We start from the raw sequence: 24,222 nt of genomic DNA, 5'->3' as shown, positions 1-24,222 counted from the left end.
CCCAATGAAGGGTTTGATCACTGCCTGGTTCCACTTTTCTGGCAATACTCCAGTCCTCCAAATCCTTTTAAACAGACCCAGCACCACTTCCAAAACATTGTCCAGGAGATGGTTTAACGCCTCACTATCATATCTTCCCCTGGGGTAGATTGACCACACACTTCCAAAGCTCTCACCACCTCAAACATTGTAAACTCCACATCCATTGGCGCATAAACCTCCCTTTTCCTGCACAATAATTTGTCATTCAGCCGTAACAAGTTCTCCTGCTTCTTCTCATAAACCTCACATAAATTGCGCTCCCTATTGACAGCTGCAAATGCTCTTCTGAACACCTCTACCATGACTACCATGTCTCCCTCTGCTCAGCACCTTTATTGTTTTCCTAGCCATTACCCTCTTCTTTTGAAAATGTATTAAATGACCATACATCATCCCCTTCTTAAGCCTCCTAAATGACTAATTCCAAGTAGTAAATTATTTGAATATGGTGGCCCCTTGGGGATGAGTAGCCTGAATGATTTAAAAAAAGGCCCAAGACTTTTAGGTTTTTGAATTATCTTCAATTTGTGTGATCATTTTCAGTCTCTCTGGCTGGACTAATCAATGGAGCTTCTACTGAGGAAATATTGCCATATATAGGTCAACCACCTCAGACGCCTATATGTAATCCAATTGAGATAAAAAATAGGAAGTAGGCTCCACAGGATTATATTTTTATTTTGCAACTGTCATGTCTTTCCCCAAATAATGTACAGATTTTTTGGCATTCTATTTTCTCAAATGGCAAATTGGCAAATGACAAATTGTGCATATACAGTAGATGCAGTTAATAAGGAAAGCCCTTCCTGACGGAGCACACACACAGACCCCCTAGGTTTGGTGGGAGCCCTGCATTTTTATGTTGGTCTCTCCGCACCTGGTCATCTACGTAGGTTAACATTATAAATATAGAATCTGTTTTTCACAACACTAAATTACACATGGGCATCATGCAATCTTTTTGCTAATATCAGATTAAGTCTACATCTGAATTATAATCTAATCAAATTACGGCTACACTGATGTGGGATGACCCTTTCTTGGTAAAGTCCCTGGTCTATGAACTCATGGTTCATTGAAAATAGAATATTGATGTGAAGTATGGTAGGGAGTTGTCATATTGGATAATATTTGAATAACTGTTGGATTGTGTAAAACCAGACTGTAGTTCTTAACATAATAAGAAATGTTATGGTAGGAGCTATCCTCCATTAATATGTTGGAATATTGATCCACATTACATACAGCCAAAGGTTTTGCATAAAAATGTTGCCAAAACAGATATTGAGGTGATTTTTTCAGAATGTTATGTTAGTTACTTGAAGTGGGGCCTCAATGTAGGTACAGTGTAAATTAATGAGTTTAAAGCTCTCCTTGAATATCTCCTTGAAGTATTTTGATTATTTAAAAATGAGGTCTACAGCAGCTTTCAGGTATCATCTGAATACATATTTATTAGATAAATATTAGGTTGTCACATCATCTAACTACATACAATTTTTCCAAGACTAAAAATCACAATGAGTTTATTTTCTGATCAGTTTAGAATATGAAATGATTTTACATACAATGTACAAACATAAAGACAATGGCCACATTTGCATGAATTACCTTAGGTTGTACCATTACCTCTTTTGTATGTGATCATGATATAAAAAATTGTACAAACTACAGATTTGGTTACAATCCTTTGGATCCCCCACCCCCTCCAAAAAATGAAATAAAAAAATAATTCCCAAGTTATTCCAAGTATTTTCTTCATATTTCTGTGATAGCCCCATAATACTCTAGAAAGGTGGTAGATTACAACATGTATATTACATGTAGTCAGAGCTATCACATTTCCGCTAACAAATTTGTCACAGTATACAGAGGACAAACAAAAGGGTTTGAACACTTTCCAAATTCAGCCACTTCCATCAGGGGGTTTGCAAGCTTTTTATTATTCTGAAGAAACAATGCACATTCCCAGGGAAAATGAATACATTTCTGTTCACGTCTCTATAGTCATTTACATATGTACAGTCCTCTTATGGGCATGTACCCACTCAGTCAATCCAATCCATCCAAGCAGATAAACCATCCCATCTGTATTTTTATTCTCATTTTGTAGTTTGTAATTTTTTTTAATTTATTTTTTCAATAAAGTTGATCCTTTACAATGATTGTGCAACTACAGATTTGGGGTTCTGCCTAATACATATAATTGGTTCATGTACAATTAAGCGCAAAATGTGAAATGTTAGCTATCTCCATGGTACTGATATACAGTTTCTATTCAATTACAAAATTAAAGTAAATCATATGTGAGTTGTTAGGAACTATACCATTGATTTCACTGTTACAAAGGTGGTATTAAAAAAAGCTGAAGCAGATAACAGGAAACAATATTCCTCTTTTGTAAAGAAAAACAAAATTTTCAAGCATATTGAAGTTTGAAAATATGATGCTTACAATATTCAAGATCAGTAAATTGCTACTCTCAGAAGAAATTATATTTCTAACCTTTTTAATAAGAAAACCAATACAAAATAATTTACTACAAAAAAAAAAGAAATAAGATTTTAAATGGGATAAAAAATGTAAATGGTCAAAAGCTTTCAAAAAAGCTATATTTTCCATAATGAACATTTAAAAATTAAACAATATGATACATAAATTTAAAATAAGGCTGTGATATTTCTTTAAAATACCAAATTTGTAGTGACAATTAGCAACAAATATGATATTCACATGGTTTTCTAATTACATTTGAAAGCCAGCTGAAATCACAGCTTTTGAAATTACTGATCTAAATTACAACGAGATCAACTGAAAAACATACCAATGGTTCCTTGATCTAGACCATAGAGCACAAAACAAATATTGCAACATCAGACTTTGACATCAAAGATTTTACTCTGAAAATGGCGTGATTATCTAGACTGATTTTAGGGTTAAAAACATGGTGATAATGGCAGAAAGTACTTGTCTAAACTATATATTTGTAATCATATTGGGTATAACATCCATTTAAGTTATTAGCTTATGAGACATTTTAGAGAAGACTGACAATGGTGGAGTTTGGAGGGATACGTGGACAAGTTGGACAGTCAAACACAAAGAACAAACATTATTAAGATACAAAAATATTCACACTGATATTTACAATAGCTTTTCATTAAAAAAAATACATTTTCATACTGAACAGTACTCTTCTAGTGAAACTGAAAACAAATGTGGTAAAATATCAGCTCCAATACTGCTTTTAAAAACCAGGCTTTTAACAGTAGTGATGGATGAATCATAATGGTTTTATTTAATAGCTCAAAGAACAGGTACTCACACACATACATGCCAGCTCACCTGGACAATCACATACATAACCACATTCACACATCTCTTCCACTCCCCTAGTCTGGCATTGTCGGACCAATTTTGCAAATGCGTATTTTGCCATTCTGCCAGAGTAAATACAAATTTGCTTGCAGATTTGTCTGGTTCTAAGGCTACCATTCCCCCTAACTTTGGTGATGATTAGCAAGATCCCAATGGTTGATGAATAGTTTAAATTTGCAGCAATGTATAATAAAGAAAAGAAACAAACATAATTAAAACATATCACCAGAAAATGCATGATATTATGAACAGCTGACATTAGCTTTATCCCTTCAACATTTTAGTGTTAAATAAATCAGACTACAGAAGGATGGAAGCAACTGATAAAAAACACACACTACCTTTACTACTTGGAATACCACTAGACAAGAGCTTGGCACACATGCACTTTGTATACTACAGTACATATTCAACAGGAAGAGAGACACAACTTTGCAAAAATGGGAACACAAGCAGCACAGGGTCCATGCAGAGAAAACAGCAAGGAGTGAGTCCTAGCTATAAGCAGGTCATTTCAAGTAGTTCTCTCAGTACCCCTTTATTTTCCTTAGATGCTCTCACTAGGGGATTATAAACTACATACAATACTGTATGTAACAGCCAAACAGTACAAAAAGGCTCCTAGGATAGAACTGCCATGTCTGTGTGAGTTAGTTTGAGTAGAACCTCTTTCCCAAAAGTTGATACCCTTGTTTACATTCGTCCTCAGTGATGCATTGCTCCCATTCTACTTAAACCGCTCTTTTCCCTCATGGCGGGGATGTGTCTCCTTTCCAAAATTACAAACAAAACAAAAAATGAAGTTGGATGAAAAAATTTAAGCTGTAAAATGTTTTATAAAATTGCTATGATGGGGGGTTGAGGGGGTGGGAGACTGCTCACCTAAAGACGTCTATTTATTCTTTTCATGACTTAGGTGCTAATTTACTTCCCTTTTAGATGTATTTGTTTTTGCATTGACAAAATCCCTTGTGCTTAAAAAAAATGTATCATAGAGAAACAGAAACAGTGTTACTAACCGGTCTGGAAAAAAGAGCAAGTTACTAAATGACTTAAAAAGAGGGGGCTCCTAAATTGGAAAAACGATGTGGACATAAATTAGCTCGAGACAGGGTTTAAAAAAAACCCCAAATCATTTTATACAATGAATTTCTTTTCTGAACAGGAAATAAAATTGGAATAAAAAATGCTACAACACTTTCCTAATGTGCACACAGTGTGTGATATATAAAAACAATAGAATATAGCTGCACAGTTCATAGCAATCGCCATGGAGCAAAGAGCAGGTAGGCAACACTGCCATGTTTTTGAGTTTTAAAACCTTGTTCAGTCAGTTTGAGAATGAAAACTGTACAAGAGGAAGAAGAGAAAGGGAGTGCATCTTTGTGTTTGTCAAGTATGAGCATCAGTCCCAGGTTGGGGGTGTGTGGACTCCAGGCAGCCCGGCCAGTTCTTAATGAGTGTGGATGCATGTTTTTTTGTCTCTGGACTGTCAGTTGTTTTCAAAGAGTGAGAGCAGGTCGTCATTGCTATTGCTCGGGAGATCGGGAGGGTCCAAGTAGGACAACAACTCATCAGGGTTAGCCAGTTCTGGAAGAAGCTGTGAAAAGAAAAACAATGAAATAAATGTTTGGCCATTCTGATTAAATTAAGGCTGAATCCACAAATTAACCAAATTTTGCCTAAATTAGTATAGCTTGTATTGAAGGGATTGTTAACACTTACATCCAAGGAAGGCTCAGGCATATCAGGGGCTACCTGCCCTCCAACCTGGCCCTCTAAGCTGTTAGAGGGGTTAAAGGTCAGGTCACCGTGGGGATGGCTGTTAGGGCCAGGCTGCTGTGGAGGCGGAGCCTGACGCGATGGCTGAGGAGGCCCGCTGTGATGCAACTGCTGCCCTGATTGGCTGCCGGGGTGAGGGGTGTGTAAGCTCTGCTGCAACGAGCTGTGGGACTGATCAGTGCTGGCAGGATGAGGTATCTGTGAAGGGGTGGAGAGAGAGAGAGAGAGAGGTAGAGAGCATAGTCTCTTAGACCACATTGTCCCATGGCAGGTGAAGCTAACCTGCCCTGTATACAGTAAATCTCTGGTTCTTAGCTGTGTGTCATTGAAGATAACTCACTGTGTCAGGTATACTGTGGGAGAGAGACTTGTCCTGGGCCATAAGGCTGGGAGGCATGTCCGGAGGGTGGGACAGCTGGGGGCCATGCATGAAGTCGTGCATTGAAGTACCACCAGGGTTCCCATGGGGGAAGTCAAAGTTCCCATGCCCATGGTAATTGTTGCCTATGTAAACAGAAACAAACAAACAAACACAACCAATTTAAAGCACTTTACTTTCAACTAAATCAGGTATTTTTATAAGAAAATATGATATCTTAATGGAAACGTTGCTACCTTGGCTACCATATTCGCTGTTGTTGCCCCCCTGTTGAGAAGGGTAGGGTGATGGCCCTGGGCCTAGCTGAGCAATCATATCCATCACATTGGGCATTATCATCTGACTGGGACTCATAGTCTTGAACCTTTTGGCCATAGGTCCGTCCGGGTCCTCCTTGATGTGGATGTCCGATTTGATGGCGACAGGTCGCCAACTGCACGTTGGGTCAATTGTGACCTCTTCAAACTCCGAGCTGGGTTAACACAGTTACAATGTTTGGTGTCAGGTTTTAGAGAGGCGGTGTGGCAATGGTTAAATTGTCTGATTTGGGGAGAATATATATATGGTTTGACATTTTGACTTACTTTTGGATGGCATTCAAGATTCCCCACATGTACTGGTCCACTTCCAAACCTTCCAACAACGCTGTTTTACTAAGAAAAAGGAGAAATCAGTATGGTGTCTGAGACTATCATTGGAAGGTTATTTGTGACTTACAGTTGTTCATTTTGACAAACACAGATGAGTTTAAGACACTTACTTGCATACAGGACATCGCCATGTTCCCCTCTCACAGTTCAGTTGTAAATATGACTCCAAATCAAAACACTGTGGAACATCAGTCAAATGGGTATATTTTAGGGTATATATATATAATTACCTGTGAACACATTACTGCACAAAACTGTTTAACTGTTTAGTGACATAAAAGCAGTTGTAGCCCACCCATGACACTTGCCTGGACATGTTTGCAGTCATGGCCTCTGGCTGGCAGCTGGATCCGCCGGAAGGTGATTGGACATTTTAGGGAGACCTTGATGGCTGTTTGCTCAACACCGTCCTCTCCATTCAGTGTAGTGTTCCCGGTGGATGCTGCTACACTACTGAAATTCCTCTTGACTAAGGGATGGAGAGAAAAAAAGAGAGAGACGGTTAACATCTATGGGGTCAAGAAAGATTCATCCCTTGAAAACGCATAGTGTCAGGGACCACGGGTGGGCGCACCTTTGGTGATGCAGTGCTCTGCTGGCAGCAGCCTCTTCTTCAACAGACCTTGCAGGACGGAGCGCACTGACGGCCGGTGGACCAGCTGCAGCACGAACAGGTGCGACTGTGGAGAGATCTTCATTATTATGGTTGTCATTATGGTCACCGTTTTTTGCATTTCAAGTCAAGTGGCTTTCATTGTCATTTCAATCACATACATGGTACAGTACACCATGAAACAAAATAATGTTCCTCTAGGACCATGGGGCTACATGAAACAACACAGAGATACATGAGACACATATATTTTGGAACTACCTAAAACTAAAGAAGACCTACACCTACATGTTAGCAGGTCATGTAGTGATACAGTCAAAGTGAGCACTCACACAGCAGCAGGCCGTGACAGTGATCTGGATGGTGTTCCTTCCTGGCTGGCACACGTGTTTCAGGTGCAGGGGCTTGTGGGACGTCTTGTTGTCGCCCCGCTCGATGGTGAGAGGTGTGGCATTGACGCTAACCTGGACAGATGCCGGCCAGTTGGTGTTCATCTGTCGGTCTTCGTGGTGGTAGCACTTGAACTGTAGCTCCAGGTCAGACCTGTAAGGTAGGATGCAAGTTACCGGTCAATATGGTCTTGCTAATGACTGAGACCGTGCAGAAATCTTGTGTTGTTAATATGTGTTAACTTGTTATGGTCCATAAAAGTTGGTCCTGCAGGGCTTGCTGTGTGTGGTGCCAGTCAGTTAGGTAATGGTGTGCACATAGATGGAATTGGAATGTGCTTAAATTTTTTCCTGACATGGCTCTGCCTGGTTCCTACCTCCACATTAGGGTCTGGTGTACGGTGGGCCGAAGATGGAAGACGTGGTTACTGACGGCCAGATTGTGCTCCAACCTGAAGGGCTCTAGGACCACCCCATCCCTCACTGGAAACGTCAGACGCAGCTCCTCATTTGGATTGGCTAAGGAGGGGGGATGCATAGGAGGAGTTGCATATACAGGTCAGAGAAGCATACAACAGTCAATGTGATAGGCTTGTGATATTTTATGTGAGTTCAAGCACTGTATGAAATAGATTTAGGATTGGACATTAGTGGTATGGTTAAGATCATGTCCCACCCAACATAGAGGCTAACCTGAAGGTGGAGGAAGTACGTTGATATTTGGTTTAATGTCTGGAGGGAATGGAGGCTTGACGTCCTGGTTTGGCGACAAATAGGGAGGGATACTACTTCCTGGGGTCATTGGTGGGGTGGGGTTGCCTGGCACTGGGGAGTGGGGGTAGTTACCCACTGGTCTGGGAGGCTGCAACCAGGATAAAACCACATAAATTAGAATCAAATAGAGCATAGGATAGAAAGGATATCACCTCAAGTGCACAATAGTAACGGTGCGTTCACACTGCAGCGACGCGAATCGCTTGCCATCGCTCGCCTTCCCACAGTTCACCACGCTCGGGGGCGTTTCAAACAGATTCATGTAGAATGTAGTTCTCTAACGGTGCGTTCACACTGCAGCGGGGCGGGCAGAGCGGGGCGTCGGCTTCCCATTCATTTTCAATGAAACCAGGCGTTGACGCTCGCGTAGGGCATTGTGGGAAGGTGAGCGGGGCGGCGAAGCTCGCATAGGGCATTGTGGGAAGGCGAGCGGAGCAGCGAAAGTTGGATTTTCTGAACTTTATGTAAATGAGGAGCGTGAAAACGCCAGCGATGGCCAATCGGGTTGGTTTCTTGTTTCTTGTAACGTAGCAACTGTTGGTAATGGTAAACATTTCTAGGTTTGACAATTTTCAAGATGGAAGAGCAACTCATCGTATGTGTCTTCATACCCAGTATTGTATGATACGTCTATGTTAGATTACAGAAACGTAAACACAAAATACAAAAATAGTATTTTGTACTTTAATTCAGTTTCTTCACATTACGTAACTTTCTTCTGTGCTAGCTGCGTAGTCTAGCTACTGTAGCTCACCCGGCACACGACTGACATTCAACGCTGAAATGCTGGCTGGCACAGCCACTCGCTATCCATACAGTGAATGTGTAGAGGCAAGTCATAATCTAGCGAATGATTTGCACAGATTTCGAGTAATATAATAAAATGTTACACATGTCAACGTTAATGTCCGATGCATCTTTTTTTCCAGCCGGAAAAAGACCCGTTACATAGAGTGCAGGTGGCATTTAATCTTTCACTCGGCCTAAAAAAAGTGTGGAAAAGATAACCTATTGTGTGCTGAAGATAAGATCATGTCAGATCTAGAAAGCGTGTCGGATTCTTGCTTAATGTGTGTAAAAGTTGTATTTTGTCTGCACATTTGCCATGACATTATAGAACTACAACAGTGATTTAAGAGAACTACAGCTCTGAATGAATCTGTCTGGCACGCCCCCGAGCGTGGTGAACCGTGGGAAGGCCGGCGGTGCTAAGCGGTAAAAAAGTCTGCAGTGTGAACGCACCGTAAAGTCACTGTTGTAGTTGTAATGGCCAAGTGTGCAGACTTGGGTTTACGTACTCGCAACATCGATCAAAATACAACTTGTATACAAAATACAGAACTGTTTAATAGACATACACGTTGACATTATATCACTCAGTCTCTGCTAATCTGTCTATACGATAGGGAGTTCCAGCCGGGCGAGCTAGCTAGCTAGTTACTACAGAACAAAGTTACGTAATGTCACTAAACTGAATTAGAAAGTACAAGCACCAACTTCGGCAACCTTGTGCCATGCTTCGTTTTTTTTAAATTAACATCTCTGTACGAATACAGCTATGTATCGTACAGGGGGGTGTTCCATCAACGTCGCTAACGCAAGTCGCGCTAACACGAATAAATCTCACTTGGGCAAACGTCAATTTAGACTTAAGCCTGAAGCCGTTCCACTAACGTTCCGTTCCACTAACAGGCAACGCTAATTCAAGCTAGACCTCAATAAGCTTAGACTCTGCAGCCCAGATCAGGCGATCGTCGAAAAGAGGAGTTATGTCGCAAAGAGTAAAGCAGCAGAAAGGTGTTGTTTCAGCAGCGTAAATGGATTTTTTGAGGTTTTTTTTGTTGTCCCCAAAAAGGGCAATGTTGCCGCAATTAACATGGCAAGGGAGATCAACTTGTCAAACCATTACGACCGTTAAAATGCGTATATTGTAGACCTACCAAATCTACTTAGCATATATAGCCTATATATATGCATTTAGGCCTACTGATAATTAGCGTAATTTGATGAGCTGTCTGAAACCGTTCTGACAGGCTAGCCTATATGGCCAATATTCTCAACAGGAGATTGAGAATAATAGCCCAAAAAAGAACGTGGGAGCAATTGAAGATTGTAGGATAAAATTCAAAACACTGAAGAAAGCCATGGTTAATTGCACTTTATGTGAGCTAATAATGTTTTTGTCTTCACATTTTGAATAAATTACTTCAAAATAACTTCATTTCTCCTCCAGTTTGAAAGCTAGAAATGTTTACCATGGTTGCTAGCACACGCATTTATTAACTGATAGGCTAAATGCTGAGCTATAAGATAAAGGGGAAAGATAACCATGACTAAAATAGGGATTCACTGACTTTTTAGATCAGAAGGTGACCCAAACTGCACACTTTGTTTGGCAGAACAGTTATTTTAAATTGCTCAGCATGACTAGCATTATTATATCACAAGTAGGCTATTTCCAATTAACATAGTCTGCCTCCACAGATCCAGAGGGGGCTTGGACAGTGATAGACTAACTTTGGGAAAGCATGCCCTACTGGGAACATTAGGGGAGACTGTTGGGCACAGCATCTAATTGTCTTCTTTGGAAAGGGCAACATGTGGGACACTGTCATGTAGGGGCAGCATAAAGGGCACTTCATAACAGCACCCTTTTCCATTGGAAGTAAGGGCATGGGAACAGTCTAATTTAGGCCATTATAAGGGCACCATATAGGGTACGGCATCACATTTTCTATACTATAAAGGAACTCATTAAGACATGTTTTTACATTTATAGAGGGCACACTGTCATTTATTGTGTGGGGCATCCTGCAGGCACTCAAGCATATTTCACAATGTGAATGGCAGATAGTAGGGCAGTTGGTCTAATTTTTGCCACTCTGGGCATTTTAGAAACACTTTCAACCATGGGGGCACCAGGCAGTCACCCCCTGAGTCTTCCAATGGGCCTGGAAACACCCATGGGGACAGTATATTACACCTATAATATTCGGGAAGCCAGAGGAGAGGTAATATAGAGGCTTGTCAACATATAGGCTACTTTAAACAATGAAAATACTTTATACAATTGAATAAAAAGTCTCCTTGATTCTTTGTGTTTCACGATTACCTGAAAAACTGATGGTAATATTCAGGTACTGCTTGGAGCAAAGTATACCCTTCACATTTCCTGGCATAGTTCAAGAACGTCCCACATGCAAAGACATAGACAGATGCAGACAGACTGAACAGTGTCAAGGCTTGGCTGCAGTGGGTTTGCTTCCTTGTGTGATTCCAGCAGACTACATAGTCTAGGCCTACCTACATAGACTGCAGTCTACTACCCTCCTTTCTACTATTATAGTCTACTCTCCTTTCTATTACTTTCTACAAAGGATGGTAGGCTGCTCTTATGTGTTCATTGCCATCCTTAAGAGTTGCTAAAGTGTTATTGCACAGTATATATATATTTGTATATATATATATAATTAATGTTTTATTTTATTTAAGAATGACAATTAAATCTATCTAGATAAACTATGCTGGGCATGCTGAACCTATACTTCTTCCACAGATACTGGTTAGGGAAGCATTACTTCTGTCTCTGAAGACCCTTGGGGCTGGTGGGATAAACGCTCTTTGTCTAATCTGAGCACCTTCATCCACCACAGGCTTGTCAAAGAACGGATACGCCATAATTGATTGTAACTTGTCTTGAGGCTCTGCTTAGTTTCTAAGGCCTTATTTTATGTCAATTAACCAATGGCTTTTGAAAACAGATAAAGTGACATTATTTCTTAACTTGTTATTTTATATTAATACATTTTTTGGAGATGAAGTAGACCTAAACACGAGAATCATTCATGTCTGCACTTCAAAAAGTCTGAATTTACGTTCCCGAACACGGACTAAAGTGCTTTGCGCGCAGGAATTTACTCGACGGAACTGTTTCCGCCTGTTTGAAATTATTTGCAACACATTTTAGTTTAGCTTGACTTTTAGCCTGACATGGATCAGGCTAGTCCCGATCCTTGGTTACGTAGCTCGAACTAGAATAATCCACCTTAATGGAACGGAACTCTCGCTAAAGTAAGTGTGACTTGGCGAAATAAGTCTCGCTTTCCCTTAATCGACGTTGATGGAACACCCCCCAGGACTGGGTAAGCAGCCACACAAACGATTTCTCCTCCAGTTTGAAAGCTAGAAATGTTTACCATGGTTGCTAGTTACGAGAAACAAGAAAACACTCCGATTGGCCATCGCTAGCGAAAATCGCTCCTCATTTGCATAAAGTTGCATAAAGTCTCACAAAGCAATTAGACTTACCCCGTTCATATTGCCATGGCTGTATTGATATCCACCCCCAGAAAAGTTGTTTTGTCCATTGAATGGCTCTTGCTGCAAAAATAAATAAATATTGAGATGGTTTAATCTATGGGGTAAGAGAGGACTTTATGGACGGACAAATCAAAAGTAATTTGGTTTGTATTTGCTGTCAGCCCATGGGATGTGCTTGTTGCTCTGTGTGATCACCTTATAGTACTGGCCCATGGTACCACCTGGTGGGGGGTACTGGCCTTGGATCTGCTGGCCAGGCATCCTCTGGCTGGGGTAGTTGGGCGAAGGGAGTGGCCGGGAGGCGTTGGGAGCAGGGTACTGCCCCTGCTGGTTAGGGAACTGGCTGTTTGGTCCATATTGCTGCCCACCATAGTTAGGCTGAGAGAAAACACAGGGTGAAACACAAGCCATCAGATACACTAGCAACCGTTAACAAACAATTATACAAATAAGATATTAATTGTGTAAGTTAACAGTTGTTAAGTATTGAGGGTTTCCCGGGAGGGCAAATAATGTCAGTTTATTCCTGCATCTACTGTTGGCTCTGGTCATGGATATTATCCTCTCACCTCCCCAGGATAGGGTCTCTTCATGCCCTGCATGCCCATGCCCTGAGGGCGGGGTCCTGGGTAGCCTTGTTGGGGCATCCTCTGGCCGTGCCCCCCAAAGGGCCCCATGCCTTGGCCCCGGGGCTGGTTCATGCCCATAGGGGGGCCACTCATGTTGGAGGTGTTCATGCCTGCTCCCATATTTCCGGGGAGATTTGGGGGCCCACGGGGCCCAGGCTGGTTCATGTACTGGTTGTTGTATGCCTGGTTTGGTCCCATCTGGAAAGAGGAACTCATCTGAAAGACAAAAATACCCAAATGGCACAACATTTTCAATTTGGTTGCTGTGGCCATACAGTCTACTCAGCAGCATAATATAAAAATAATTTAAGCAGTTCTGGAAAGTGATGGGAATAAAAAAGGACATTTGACATTCTAATGTATAATTCAAATGATTTAACAAAAAAATAATATATGAATACTTCCCATTTTGCTTGGATTATTAGAGCTTGTGTTGGTGAAGAGACTCACTGAGCCTTGAACCTACCGGTCCGTATTGGTTCATGTCCTTGTTTTGTGTTTCCTGAAGAGCAGCCACTGTAGCTGTGGCAGTGGCCGTTGCCGTGGCGGCAGCAGCGGCCACAGCGGCTGCAGCAGCAGCAGCGGCCGGTTGGGTGAAGTCTGAGGGCGGCCGGGAGTGGGGAGGCATGCCCATACCACCAGGACCAGAGTTTGGACCTCCGGGGTAACTTGCGAAGAAGAAAAATAAAATAAATCCACCATGTAAGCTATGGATTTACCCTCCCTGGAACAGTCCAACCAACTTTTGACTAAAGCTCAGCTGTGTATGTGCACCTTAAAGATATACAAAGGAGAACTGTATACAACAACATGGTTTGCACATCATCAGGGCCCATGCCAAAGCTTGTCTCTCCACACTCACTTTCCAGCAAAGCCACCTCCCCCAGGATAGTTGGGGCGTCCGTACATGCCCTGCTGCATGTAGGTCTGGTTGGAGCTGCCTTTGTTGGGAAACTGCTGCTGAGGGCCACCAGGGAACTGGGGGGAGTTCAGGCCTGGGTTATTCCCAGACATGCCTGACCCCATGGGATTTCCCCCAGGGTTCATGGGGTTGTTGTTGTTGGCCATCGGATTACCCAACACCTGGGAGATAGCAATAGAGAAAGATGGTCTATGTTAGATGCTTAGGTTTAGGGTTGTCTGTCGATCGATATGGAATGAGTGTCCTTGACGGGGGCTGGAGCCTTAAGGTTCTGTTAGACTCAGCAATTCAGAGTTGCTGGATGTTTGTGAGGCTCACCTGACTTTGCGAGGTATTGGTCACTCCCCAAACGGTGGTTACCACGGAGAGAGAGCCAGGGGGCTGGTTGGAGTTCTGCTGCCATGGAACCGAGTCATAAGGAAAGGACCCATCACTGCAGAGAATGGACACAGCATTGTGTTGACTTACAGGGTTGACTTACAGGGTTGACTTAAAACGCAGAGGCAAGTATTTGCAGACGGTTCATTGTGATTTGTATGGTTAGTACAATCCCACTGTTTGTACATTTCATTTTCAAGAGTAAAAGTGCAATACAAATGGTTTATGGTAGTATTACAAAAGCAAAATTTAATTGTGTTTAACCATGCTGTCATGTTTAATAATTAACTACTTGTGGCTAGGATGAATTAGGGTAAATTTCCCTTCAGGGATAAATAACATGATATCTAATCTAGGTAAAGAGGTACCGATAGTCTCAACTAAACCTGTTATCTGTGTAGTAAGGTAGACAGTGTGTCTGGGCACTGATTCATGAGGGATGGTGTGCTTCATGGGGAGAGCACAGGCTTTCCACAGGGCCAACACACCCACATGCAGACACACACATAGCACACTGACCCATGTGAGAGGGTGGGCTTCATGGAACTCATGGGGGTCTGCATGGGTACTTTGCCAGGGGGCTCGTTCTGTCTGTTCTTCTGGTGACGGAGGAGAAGCAGGCGTCCCAGCTCCTCACACCAGGACGATAGCAGGGCTGATGGAGATGGAGAAAGAAAAGGACCATGGGATTATTGACTCCTGTGGGGAATGTTAACACTAATACAGTCTATTTTACAAACAAACAACCCTCTACTACGGCATCCCATTAAGACATGAATGAATGTGTGTGAGGGGAAGCGCTGATGATACATTAACAAAAAGGAATTAAAGCAACAGAGATTTTTTTTCAACAATGTAAATGCAATGGCCCAACTGACCGTGCAATGCATAAAATCCCTGTGATAAATAAATGGACCTCAAATAAACCAAACTATCGTCTCTGGCCACAAGAGGTCACTATGGCCCCTCGGATGAGCAGCAACCCTACCTACAGGTCCTGCTTAGTTAGGTAACTACCACAGTGTGGTGTTTGATCAAATCATGCTTTTCATCTGCAGTGCATCTTTAACAGTATGTCAACTACAAAAGACACTTTCAATTTGTATTCCCCTCCTCACTCCAGCACTATAAAGAAAGGGAATGTGTATCCAATCAAAGCGGAGGGTAGCCACCCCCTCTTGGGATTCACAGCAGCAGCACTTCTGGGCTAAGACACCGGGTGAAGCAGAATACTGGGAGTTTTCCACTACAGTGGTGACTCACTCACAGTCACAGACCAGAACGCGGCCACGTTGACACGACAGCTGACTTACCTCATACCAGTCGTCACAGCTAATTACATCCTTACTGCCAGAGAGAAGGGCCGACCCCTACACCACCATGACACAGTGAGAGAGTAGGGGAAGTGATGGCAAAACAGAGACGGATGGAAGGGTATAAAGGCAAGGAGGGAGGATGAGAGAGGGAGAGAGAGGAGAACAGGCTAATGGAGATAATGGGTAGGAGGAACAAACAAAAGCGTCTGTCTCTCTTAATAAACATGGAACTCTGACATTTGGAAACACGTGTGTACGGTAAACCGCACACACATACAGACACACACACACATACACACACACACACAATGAGCATACTTAGGATGTGAGATGTCCTCGACATAGAGGATTGTGGCCAATTACAACATGTGAACACACACAAAAATGCACAAAATGCACCCACACGGTAACGAAAAAACACACCTTATCCTCTCACTCAGCCCACTTATGGCTGTGCATCTCAGCCCCAAAAGGCACCTCTCCTTTCATTAGAACACTGAGCACACCAGCCTCTCTCTGTGTAAAGATGAGGGCTGGAATACAAAAGACATGTACAGATGGTACCAGCAGTCTCTCTCCCTCTCCTCCCCTCCCTCCTCCACTTCTCTTCTCCCTCCCTCCAAATCCTCCTCCCTCTCCTTTAAAAGCAGCACGGGGCTCGGGCTCCGAGGCAGCTGGGTCCTTCCCCCCCCACCCCCCTTACCCCCTGCTCTTGGCAAGACAGGTGCCGGGAGACAGACTGCATGGTTCCTTCAGAGCATCGATCTGAGCTGGGGCTGGAGATGGGAGCTGATCTCGAGTTGAGGGCTGGAGTTGAAGATGAGGGGTGGTGCTAGGACTAGAGCCACAATTCTGGTGCTAAGAATAAAGAATGAATCTGACAACACAGCAGACCCCTCAGGCATCCCTCACCAAACCTAACCCTATGAAACACACAGGGAAAGGCTGTGAGGAGCCTGCATTTAACATGCCTTGCTACCTATGACGGGTCTACTACAGCACACTGGTTCAAGCACCATAACGCTACCGTACTGCAGGGTAAACATTTCAGAACAACACCATTCAGAGCTGTTGGGGGCCCCCCCTTTTGACAGAGAGAGATTTCCATTGGAGGGGCTGGCAACTAGCCAGCATGTTGCAGCTCAATTAGACACCATTATTCTTTCCAACAAGGGCTAACTTGCACCTCCGCCGTGTTGATAAACATGTCTCCACAATTTATCCCCAAACCGCGGCACTGCGAGACTTGCCACAGGAGGGTTGCGTATTCCCGTTTCAAACCGCCGCCGCCAGCCCATGGACTGTTTAATGCAGTGCGGTGAAAGCAGAGAAATCAACATCACTGCAAGACCGGGGAGCTGAGCAGTGACACGGCACATTGAGTTGAGAGGGACAAGCTCCCGCCCCGACACTTATGGGTGAATTATTCTACCCAACCATTAGATAAGAGCTTATCGCCCCACAAAATTACCACCTCCGCTGAGCCAGACCTGCTTAAAGGGGAGGTGCTCTGTCATTGAGTTAACGGATCAACTTCAGGTTTCATATGACAGGTTGAAAAGGGCCAACCCATTCTGAGCTCTCACAATCTATCCCTCCTTCTACACGTCCTCCTCTTTCCTTCTCCTCCCAAACCTCTCCTAGGACAACCAGGAGGACGAACACAAAAGGATCGCTGTTTCTCTTATGCTAACTTCCCACACCCAATCTCTTCAATAGACTCATCTGTTCCTTCAGACTAAATACTACAAGTCATTCCAAAAATGGCAGAGAATTGTATCAGGTGCTTCTCTAGTTGAAGATTTAGTGGGCTGCCATCAAAGTAGCATCCCAGCTGGAATACCGGAGAGGTTTCAAAGCCTAGCCTGTTCAGACTGTAATTGATCCTGCTAGTATAGTCTGTGATGGCTAGAAGCTCAACATAGCTACCAAGGGATAGTGTACACTCAGGGCCTCATGTACTAACTCTTTTGCGCCCACTTCAGGCATATTTGTTTCGCAATTTGCGCATAAAAGCATGGCGAGGTATGTACAAACAGACTGCCTGTCGCGGGAACTGAAAATGGCAAATTGCGCTTTTCCGTGTCATGCATATGCATTCACGGGAGGGTCAAGGGGAGTTTCCCATAAAGAGATCGGAGGGGATGGGTAAAGTGCGCCTAATTATGTATTCCGCCGTATGTACAAAAACCGTCTGTGAAAGCGCACCTCTATTTTGCGGTGAAAATTTCCACCTGTTAAAAGCAGGCGTAAACCAGGATGCGCATATGCCTCTTGGTGAAATGGCAGCCGTAACCCGAGGAAGACAAAGACAGGCCAAAGGATTTTTGCCACAAGAATCACACTTTTTGCGTTGAGTGAACACAAAATCATTAGGCGTTACACATTAAGCAGCCACGCAATATTACAGTTACTGGAAGAAATCAAAGATTACATTGAATCTCCAACTCAGCGTCTACATTTCATTCCAGCAGTTGTTAAACTCCTACATTTACAACTACTACATTACAAATATTGGCATCTGGATCATTTCAAACAGTCATCGCTGTTTTGACTTTGGTGGCTGGTCAATGATAGAATGAGAAAAGGAGGCCCATTCAATTGCGCGTTTAAATGCTTGCAATGTACGGTATAGTGGGCGGAGAAAGGCGCTGATGACCTGCAGGTTTCGTAAAGACGACGTAAACGGAAGTATGGCAGCGTGCGCAACCTGCAGGATGGTCACGGCGCTATCCGTGCGCCCGCCCATCCGTAAACGGACTCGCAGAAGCATATTTCGGCCTTAACGCTACGTTTGCGAATGTAGTACGTGAGGCCCTCAATGCTTTACTAGTTGTGTATTCCATAAACTCAGAGTGTTTGCCTTGCAGAATGTCCCCAGGGACAAGGCTGTGTCTGAGCCATATTAATCTGGTGCTGCTGCCTTGCCTGATGGTCAGCTAGAGTGAAGGGCATTAATGCACGCTGGGTCTAGATGGGTGGCTCAGCGCTGGGGTGTAGCTTCCAGCCACGCTCTCTGTCATAATGCCCTAGGGAGACATGACAAATGACGAGAACTGCCTCCCTGACAGTTGTTCAATGCCCTTCCCAATAATAATGCAGTCTCTCCCCCGCTTAGTGGCGGAGAGTGAGTGAAACACCAGTGAGCCTTTAGTTGTTTCCAGAGAAAGTGGCTTCAAAATGGAAACAAATCACACACGTTTCCTTAACCAAAAACAAAGAACTTTATGCAAAATCCTAAGGGCAAGTAGAAAGCATTTGAAGGGGAGGACACATCTTTATAATCATATGGAGGTCTTTGCTTTACACTCTTAATTCTGAGTGTAAATCGCTCTCTCTCTCACCATGCTCTGGCAGGGGGATTTCAGCAGGCAGCAGGTATGGCAGATGCAATGAGTGAACCCCCCTCCCCTTCTCCATCCCTCTCTCTTTCCCTCCATCCCCCTCCGTCCCTCTCTCACTCTGGTCTATCAAATAGACACCTGCTCCCTAATCAACCCAAGGCCCCTGGATGTGGTCACCCACCTGGCAACCCCCCCCCCCACACACACACACACACACCTCAATATGCATTGCACCAGACACATACACATGTCCAGCCCCATCTACTAAATTGTACACATTCTGACTGATATCATATTCAAGCAATAATGGATAATCCAATCAGCCTGCGTGAGATAATGTAGTCACTCAACACAGCAGGCATGCCAGTATAAACACAAACAAACCAAACAATGAGTTTAAAGCCCCATAGCCTGGAGGGCTAGGTATAAAACAAGGAAAGACCCTAAGTGAACTAATGAAGAGTGCTTCTGGTGAACCTAAACTACACTGTGTAGTTTCTGAAGGAACTCAGTTTATTCTAAGCTTATTTGTCTCTCTCTCTTTGACTTTGTCTTTCTCCCTATCTGACTAAGTTTGAATAGATCTCCTGAATAGAGTCCTGCAGGCTAAAGTCAATTAAGCCAAGAAAGAGGCTATGGAGACCTTGTATCCCTGGTTACCAAATCCACCTAAGGGGCCATGTGAAGCATTAATTTCAGACTATCGCCAAAACATTCCCAGCCATATGGGACTGCCTTCCTCTACAGTTTCCTTTCAGTGTCAAAATAATGCAATGTATTACACTGCTTTCTATGTGTAAAGGAGGTATACGCGGTCATAGACCAGTCACAACATAATAGGGAATATCCCTCACTCACCTAACATTAGTAAGTTCTCAAACTGCAGACTTAACAGGAAAAATGTTTCTTTATTCAAACTCTACTGATAACGAGTCACTGAACAGTTTAGTAGTTGAGATTTACCATCTCATTAAAATGTCCAGTGAGTTTAAGGTAATTAGCTCTCCAGAAGGAGGGATGAGGTGCATGCGTGAATGTAATTTGTGAGAAAAAAAAATGTAACATGGTATTTTCCTTGGCCACTGGAACAGACAGGGCCCTCCAAACCATTAAACCCTCTAGTCCAGGAACAGTGATGAGTGAAATGCATCCTGCAGCCGGTAGGCAATTTGTATTTTTTGTATTTTTATATTGTAAATTACTGCAACTTATATTTTGTTTTATATTTTATTGTATAGTTTATTTTAATTCTAATTCCACTTAGTATTGCTAGTTATGCACCCTTAGTATAGTTAGTCCTCATATTAAAATGTTAGATTCCTATATGTTTAATGTTTGCACCTTCCTGCCAAAGCAAATTCCTTGTCTGTGCAAACTTTCATGGCGAATAAAACCAATTCTGGTTCCGATTCTGATTAATGTCACGTACGATATGAGGAAATCTTTAAAAGCAATAGGGCAAATTTCTATAGGAAACATTGATATGCATTGGCTAAAATCTTTGCTTTAAAGCCTCAGCACTCACTGTTATAAAACAAACTATCTATCCAGGCCCATCTTTGTACACAACCTCTCTTCCTCTCTACTTCCCTCCCTCTTTCTCTCTCTCACTGGGAACCCAGTGATGTTGGAGCCATGTCAATGAGTGCTTAGGCCCATAGCCTTGCGGTGAGCCAGACTTGCTGGCTCGGTTTTATGGCCCATTTCAGATCTGCCCTAGCTTAAATACAGCCTCCTGCTGGCCGCACGGCCACAGTGTCGTGCCATGTCCATCCGGCAAGAGGGAACGCCTGGCCGCGTTCCAAGAAGGTATTACTGCAGCCAGAAGCATATGTGGCCATGTGGCTGCAAGCAGCACAATGAGTGACATGAAATGAGCGAAGGGTTCGGATTTAGTGTATTTAGGTTGCCGCTTTGACATCCTGTGTTCTTTGTTGCTTTACCGGCAGTCTCAGATTAGAAACAGTTTTTCAAATGGACCAACATTCTGTTGAATGGATTTTGCTCCCTCACATGGCTGCCCAAGTGTATAAATCAATGACAGTACCAGCAAATGCATTACAATGCCATACAGATAAAGACAGACCAGAATTCTGGGACTTCTGACTAGATGAGTGTAGCATGAGAGCCAAGGTATTCTAAAATAAGACATTTATCCTGAACTGAAATGTAAGTACATTCACATACATTTATGGAGGATTATCTTGACACTAAAAGATGCATTTAGATTCTGTTTGAATTAAAACAAAATCAAGTACAAGTTTTTAACACTTACAAAGGCAGAGTATTGGTCTGAGTATAACAACCAACCTACACAAGAGTAGGCCACTGTTTCGGGACATAATCTCCCATATACCGCAAATCTCTAAAAACAGGGCAATCTATTCTGTGTATGTATATGAAGGTGTAAATCTATGGCTTTGACACCCCCCTATGAAAAATTAATTCCTTACACAGAACCCCCCTCCCCGCAACCTCAATACAATTTTAAATCTGTTCATGCATGTCTTTCCCTGCAAAGGTAAACAGATTGGGAGTAAAACTCCTCCAAACTGTAGCATCTTAATTCAATACAATCTGGCTAGCCATCAACAGTATCTTTTATGTGTCATTGGAAAAGAGGCACTCGAAGAACCCACAAACATTTTTATCATAAATACACAAGTGAATCCCACGAACACCACCAGAACACTATGACATTTATTGGACAGAACTTGAAATGCAAAATGTGTTTATATTATGTATTTCACCAACAAACCAAAACCATAATGTAATATTATCGATATTTTTAATTTACTTTTAATTCAAGACCAAGACCTTGGACCTTTGACAACAAGAGCAAGGGCTTCTAAAGTCAACAAGAGTGCCCAGTGCAGGGTGTGTTTCAATGTTTGTGTGATAAGGCATGCGTGTTTGTTTGCCTGTGTGCGTTTAAGTGAGTGTTTGCATTTGCACGCTTCTGTCACCAGATTATCAGAGTGGCTGACCTGCAAAGAAGCTGCTTACGGGAGCCAGACGGTTTCCCCGAGCAACAGGCTGCTATTAACGAAGGAGGGAGCCTTAAGCCCTGGTCCACAATGATACTAATTAGGGATGTAGCAGATGCGTCGGGGCCACCCTCCCCCCTCTCTCCCCCCCCCCGGGAAGGGCCAGAAGTGCCACGGTGGCACACGCTGGCGGCTGAGTCACCTGTGACCTTTTCACAGTGGGCATGGGGTCAAACTTTACTTTCGAAGTGGAGGGAAAGCACACACACTTGAAGAGGCTGGGTATCGTCTTGGCACCCCCCCAGCCTCATTAGAACCATCCATATGTGCAGCCGGGCCTGAGTCGTACTAACACTACAACACTCTGATGAACCACACACAGCACACAGTTGACATAATGCCATATTGCTAATATGTCCTTTTCTAGGGATCTGCTTGCTTAATCAAACCTTAGTAGAACTAGAGGCAGTAGACCTTCATTGTTGAGTGTGTAACCGTGTTCTGAAATGCTGACTTTTAGCATCCAAGGAGGCTGGCAGTAGTCATTTGAATAGCTTACACTGCATTATGACAAGTACATCCCAACCCCAAAATATCTAAAACGATAAATACACAAGTGGTTGTGCTATGACAAAAGTGAAATGATGAAACAATATATGTAAACAACCATGCTTTATCACATCCACCACAGACAAAGGGGTCAGCAGCCAATGCAGCCTAGCCAGCCTGTTTCCCCTTCAGAAAGCACATCCGAAGCACACACCATTTTGTACGTTTGTACGACCCCTACATGTGGGGACAGAAACAAAGAAAGACTGGGATGATGACGGTGAATCCAGCCAACGTGTAGATGACTTTTCTGTGCAGGACTTTGACACATAACAAGTACCTGAGTCAGTCTGACATCTCCTGCAGGTGTTGGTTTCTGTGGGGGGTTCAAATTCAACATTTTACTATGATAATGCAGAAAGCGGATCACAGCATTTGAGGGGCGCCTTCCAGTAAGGATGCATGAAGGCACCCAACGCAAACTGGTTTGTTGTAGGGTACCCCTTTTCAATCCCAGTTGACAGATTGAAAGGGCTGTTGACATGGGTGTGTACATGCACTGTAGCGGTATCCTAAGTTTGACTCCAGTCAGGGGCTGTATAGGGGGGAAAAGTTATGATGATTCTTAGGGCCGCTGATTGACAGCAGGGGCCCCCAAAAAATTGAAAAACGAATAGAAATTATAAACGTTTTTTTTTATGCGGCTAAAAATTCCTGGCGGCGCCCCTGACTCCAGTTCACTTGCACATTTGTCAGAATGCCCTACGATAGCACCCGATGAAGTGACACTAGGTTTCAAACCTGATTGCCCAACCTAATGGCCCTACACAAGAAAACATGACCATGTATGTGAAGAGTGAGCCGAAACATGGTATAATCATCGAAAAAAAGTCGCCTCTCGTTTGATGGTATTGTCGAGATCTGATTCAAATGCGATCCCTGATTATTGTCCTGGTCTAATTTCCTGGCTCCCCACTGAGTGCCTCTTGACCGTCAACCACTCACTCTCCCAGGTACCTAACTCAACCTCTTCTGGATTTGCTCTCCATGAAGTGGTTTCCCTCTCTACTCTGTGAAATCTCACCCACGGCTTGAGGAAAAGAGAGCAAAATGAGCAAATGAGTTCATCTGTCAAATTAGTAATGAGTGTGAGCAACTAAATGATCCACCCACTGGATGCAGCCCCCAGAACTTGTTTCCTAGGGGAGTGAACAAGCAGGAGAGCGGTTGATGCGTGCTCCTTGCTTTCATCTTCCTCCTACGTACAGTAAAGATGGGATTCTGTCAGGGAAGGAGATATCTCTACCTGACTGTGGATGAGTTTGCCTCCCCTCTTTAAACATCTGTCTCATTAACAGTACATGGAAAAAAATATCCTCTGATACTGGTGTCTAGGCACAGTCTTGGTTCTCGGTCCTCTCTAATAACCGTTGTTGTCACTTGGTATTCAAAGTTAAAATAGTGCATCGTGGTGGTGGGTGTTGGGTGTGTGTGTGTGGAGGGGGGGATAGGGCTCCAATATAAAGAACTAGTGTGGCATCCAGGACTGTCACAATACACTAAGGAACGGGTAAGGATGGAGTTTACATAACTCCAACAGTGCGACATTGGACATTGCCAAGACTGTCAGTTGCAAAACTCCCTCTTGTCTTGGCATGTTGGGACCTCCTTTAAGTCGCAGACACACGTATTATCCCATACTGCTTATGGGATGATTCCCATAAGCAGTAATTAAGATACATTAGCCAGTTTGATGGATGGTCTCCAAAG

General features: G+C 43.2%; 1 protein-coding gene across 3 annotated transcripts in view; it reads right to left on the bottom strand.

The window, feature by feature from the left end:
* Positions 1-1,939: 1,939 nt before the first annotated feature.
* LOC146260372 (zinc finger MIZ domain-containing protein 1-like) overlaps positions 1,940-24,222 on the bottom strand; it is a 96,601-nt gene continuing 74,318 nt past the window's right edge. For 2 of the 3 annotated variants that reach the window (XM_084670188.1, XM_084670189.1), the window contains 18 exons: positions 14,776-14,911; positions 14,197-14,311; positions 13,819-14,039; positions 13,423-13,624; positions 12,897-13,172; positions 12,523-12,705; positions 12,316-12,387; positions 7,927-8,095; positions 7,611-7,752; positions 7,177-7,387; positions 6,806-6,911; positions 6,540-6,700; positions 6,342-6,409; positions 6,166-6,234; positions 5,818-6,053; positions 5,543-5,706; positions 5,146-5,400; positions 1,940-5,020 (listed from right to left, as the gene is read on the bottom strand). In XM_084670188.1, the coding sequence (XP_084526314.1) occupies positions 4,913-5,020; positions 5,146-5,400; positions 5,543-5,706; positions 5,818-6,053; positions 6,166-6,234; positions 6,342-6,409; positions 6,540-6,700; positions 6,806-6,911; positions 7,177-7,387; positions 7,611-7,752; positions 7,927-8,095; positions 12,316-12,387; positions 12,523-12,705; positions 12,897-13,172; positions 13,423-13,624; positions 13,819-14,039; positions 14,197-14,311; positions 14,776-14,911 (2,894 nt within the window). In that variant the 3' untranslated portion in view covers positions 1,940-4,912. Of the gene's footprint in view, positions 5,021-5,145; positions 5,401-5,542; positions 5,707-5,817; positions 6,054-6,165; positions 6,235-6,341; positions 6,410-6,539; positions 6,701-6,805; positions 6,912-7,176; positions 7,388-7,610; positions 7,753-7,926; positions 8,096-12,315; positions 12,388-12,522; positions 12,706-12,896; positions 13,173-13,422; positions 13,625-13,818; positions 14,040-14,196; positions 14,312-14,775; positions 14,912-22,792; positions 22,829-24,222 lie in introns of all 3 variants that reach the window. The other variant, XM_084670190.1, reaches the window with a different exon arrangement.

This window comes from Hypomesus nipponensis, chromosome 13 (assembly GCF_054491055.1).
Source record: "Hypomesus nipponensis isolate SF chromosome 13, ASM5449105v1, whole genome shotgun sequence".
Taxonomy (NCBI): Eukaryota; Metazoa; Chordata; class Actinopteri; order Osmeriformes; family Osmeridae; genus Hypomesus; species Hypomesus nipponensis.
The sequence above is the reverse complement of the archived record's forward strand: the minus strand, read 5'-3'. Positions and strand labels throughout refer to the sequence as shown.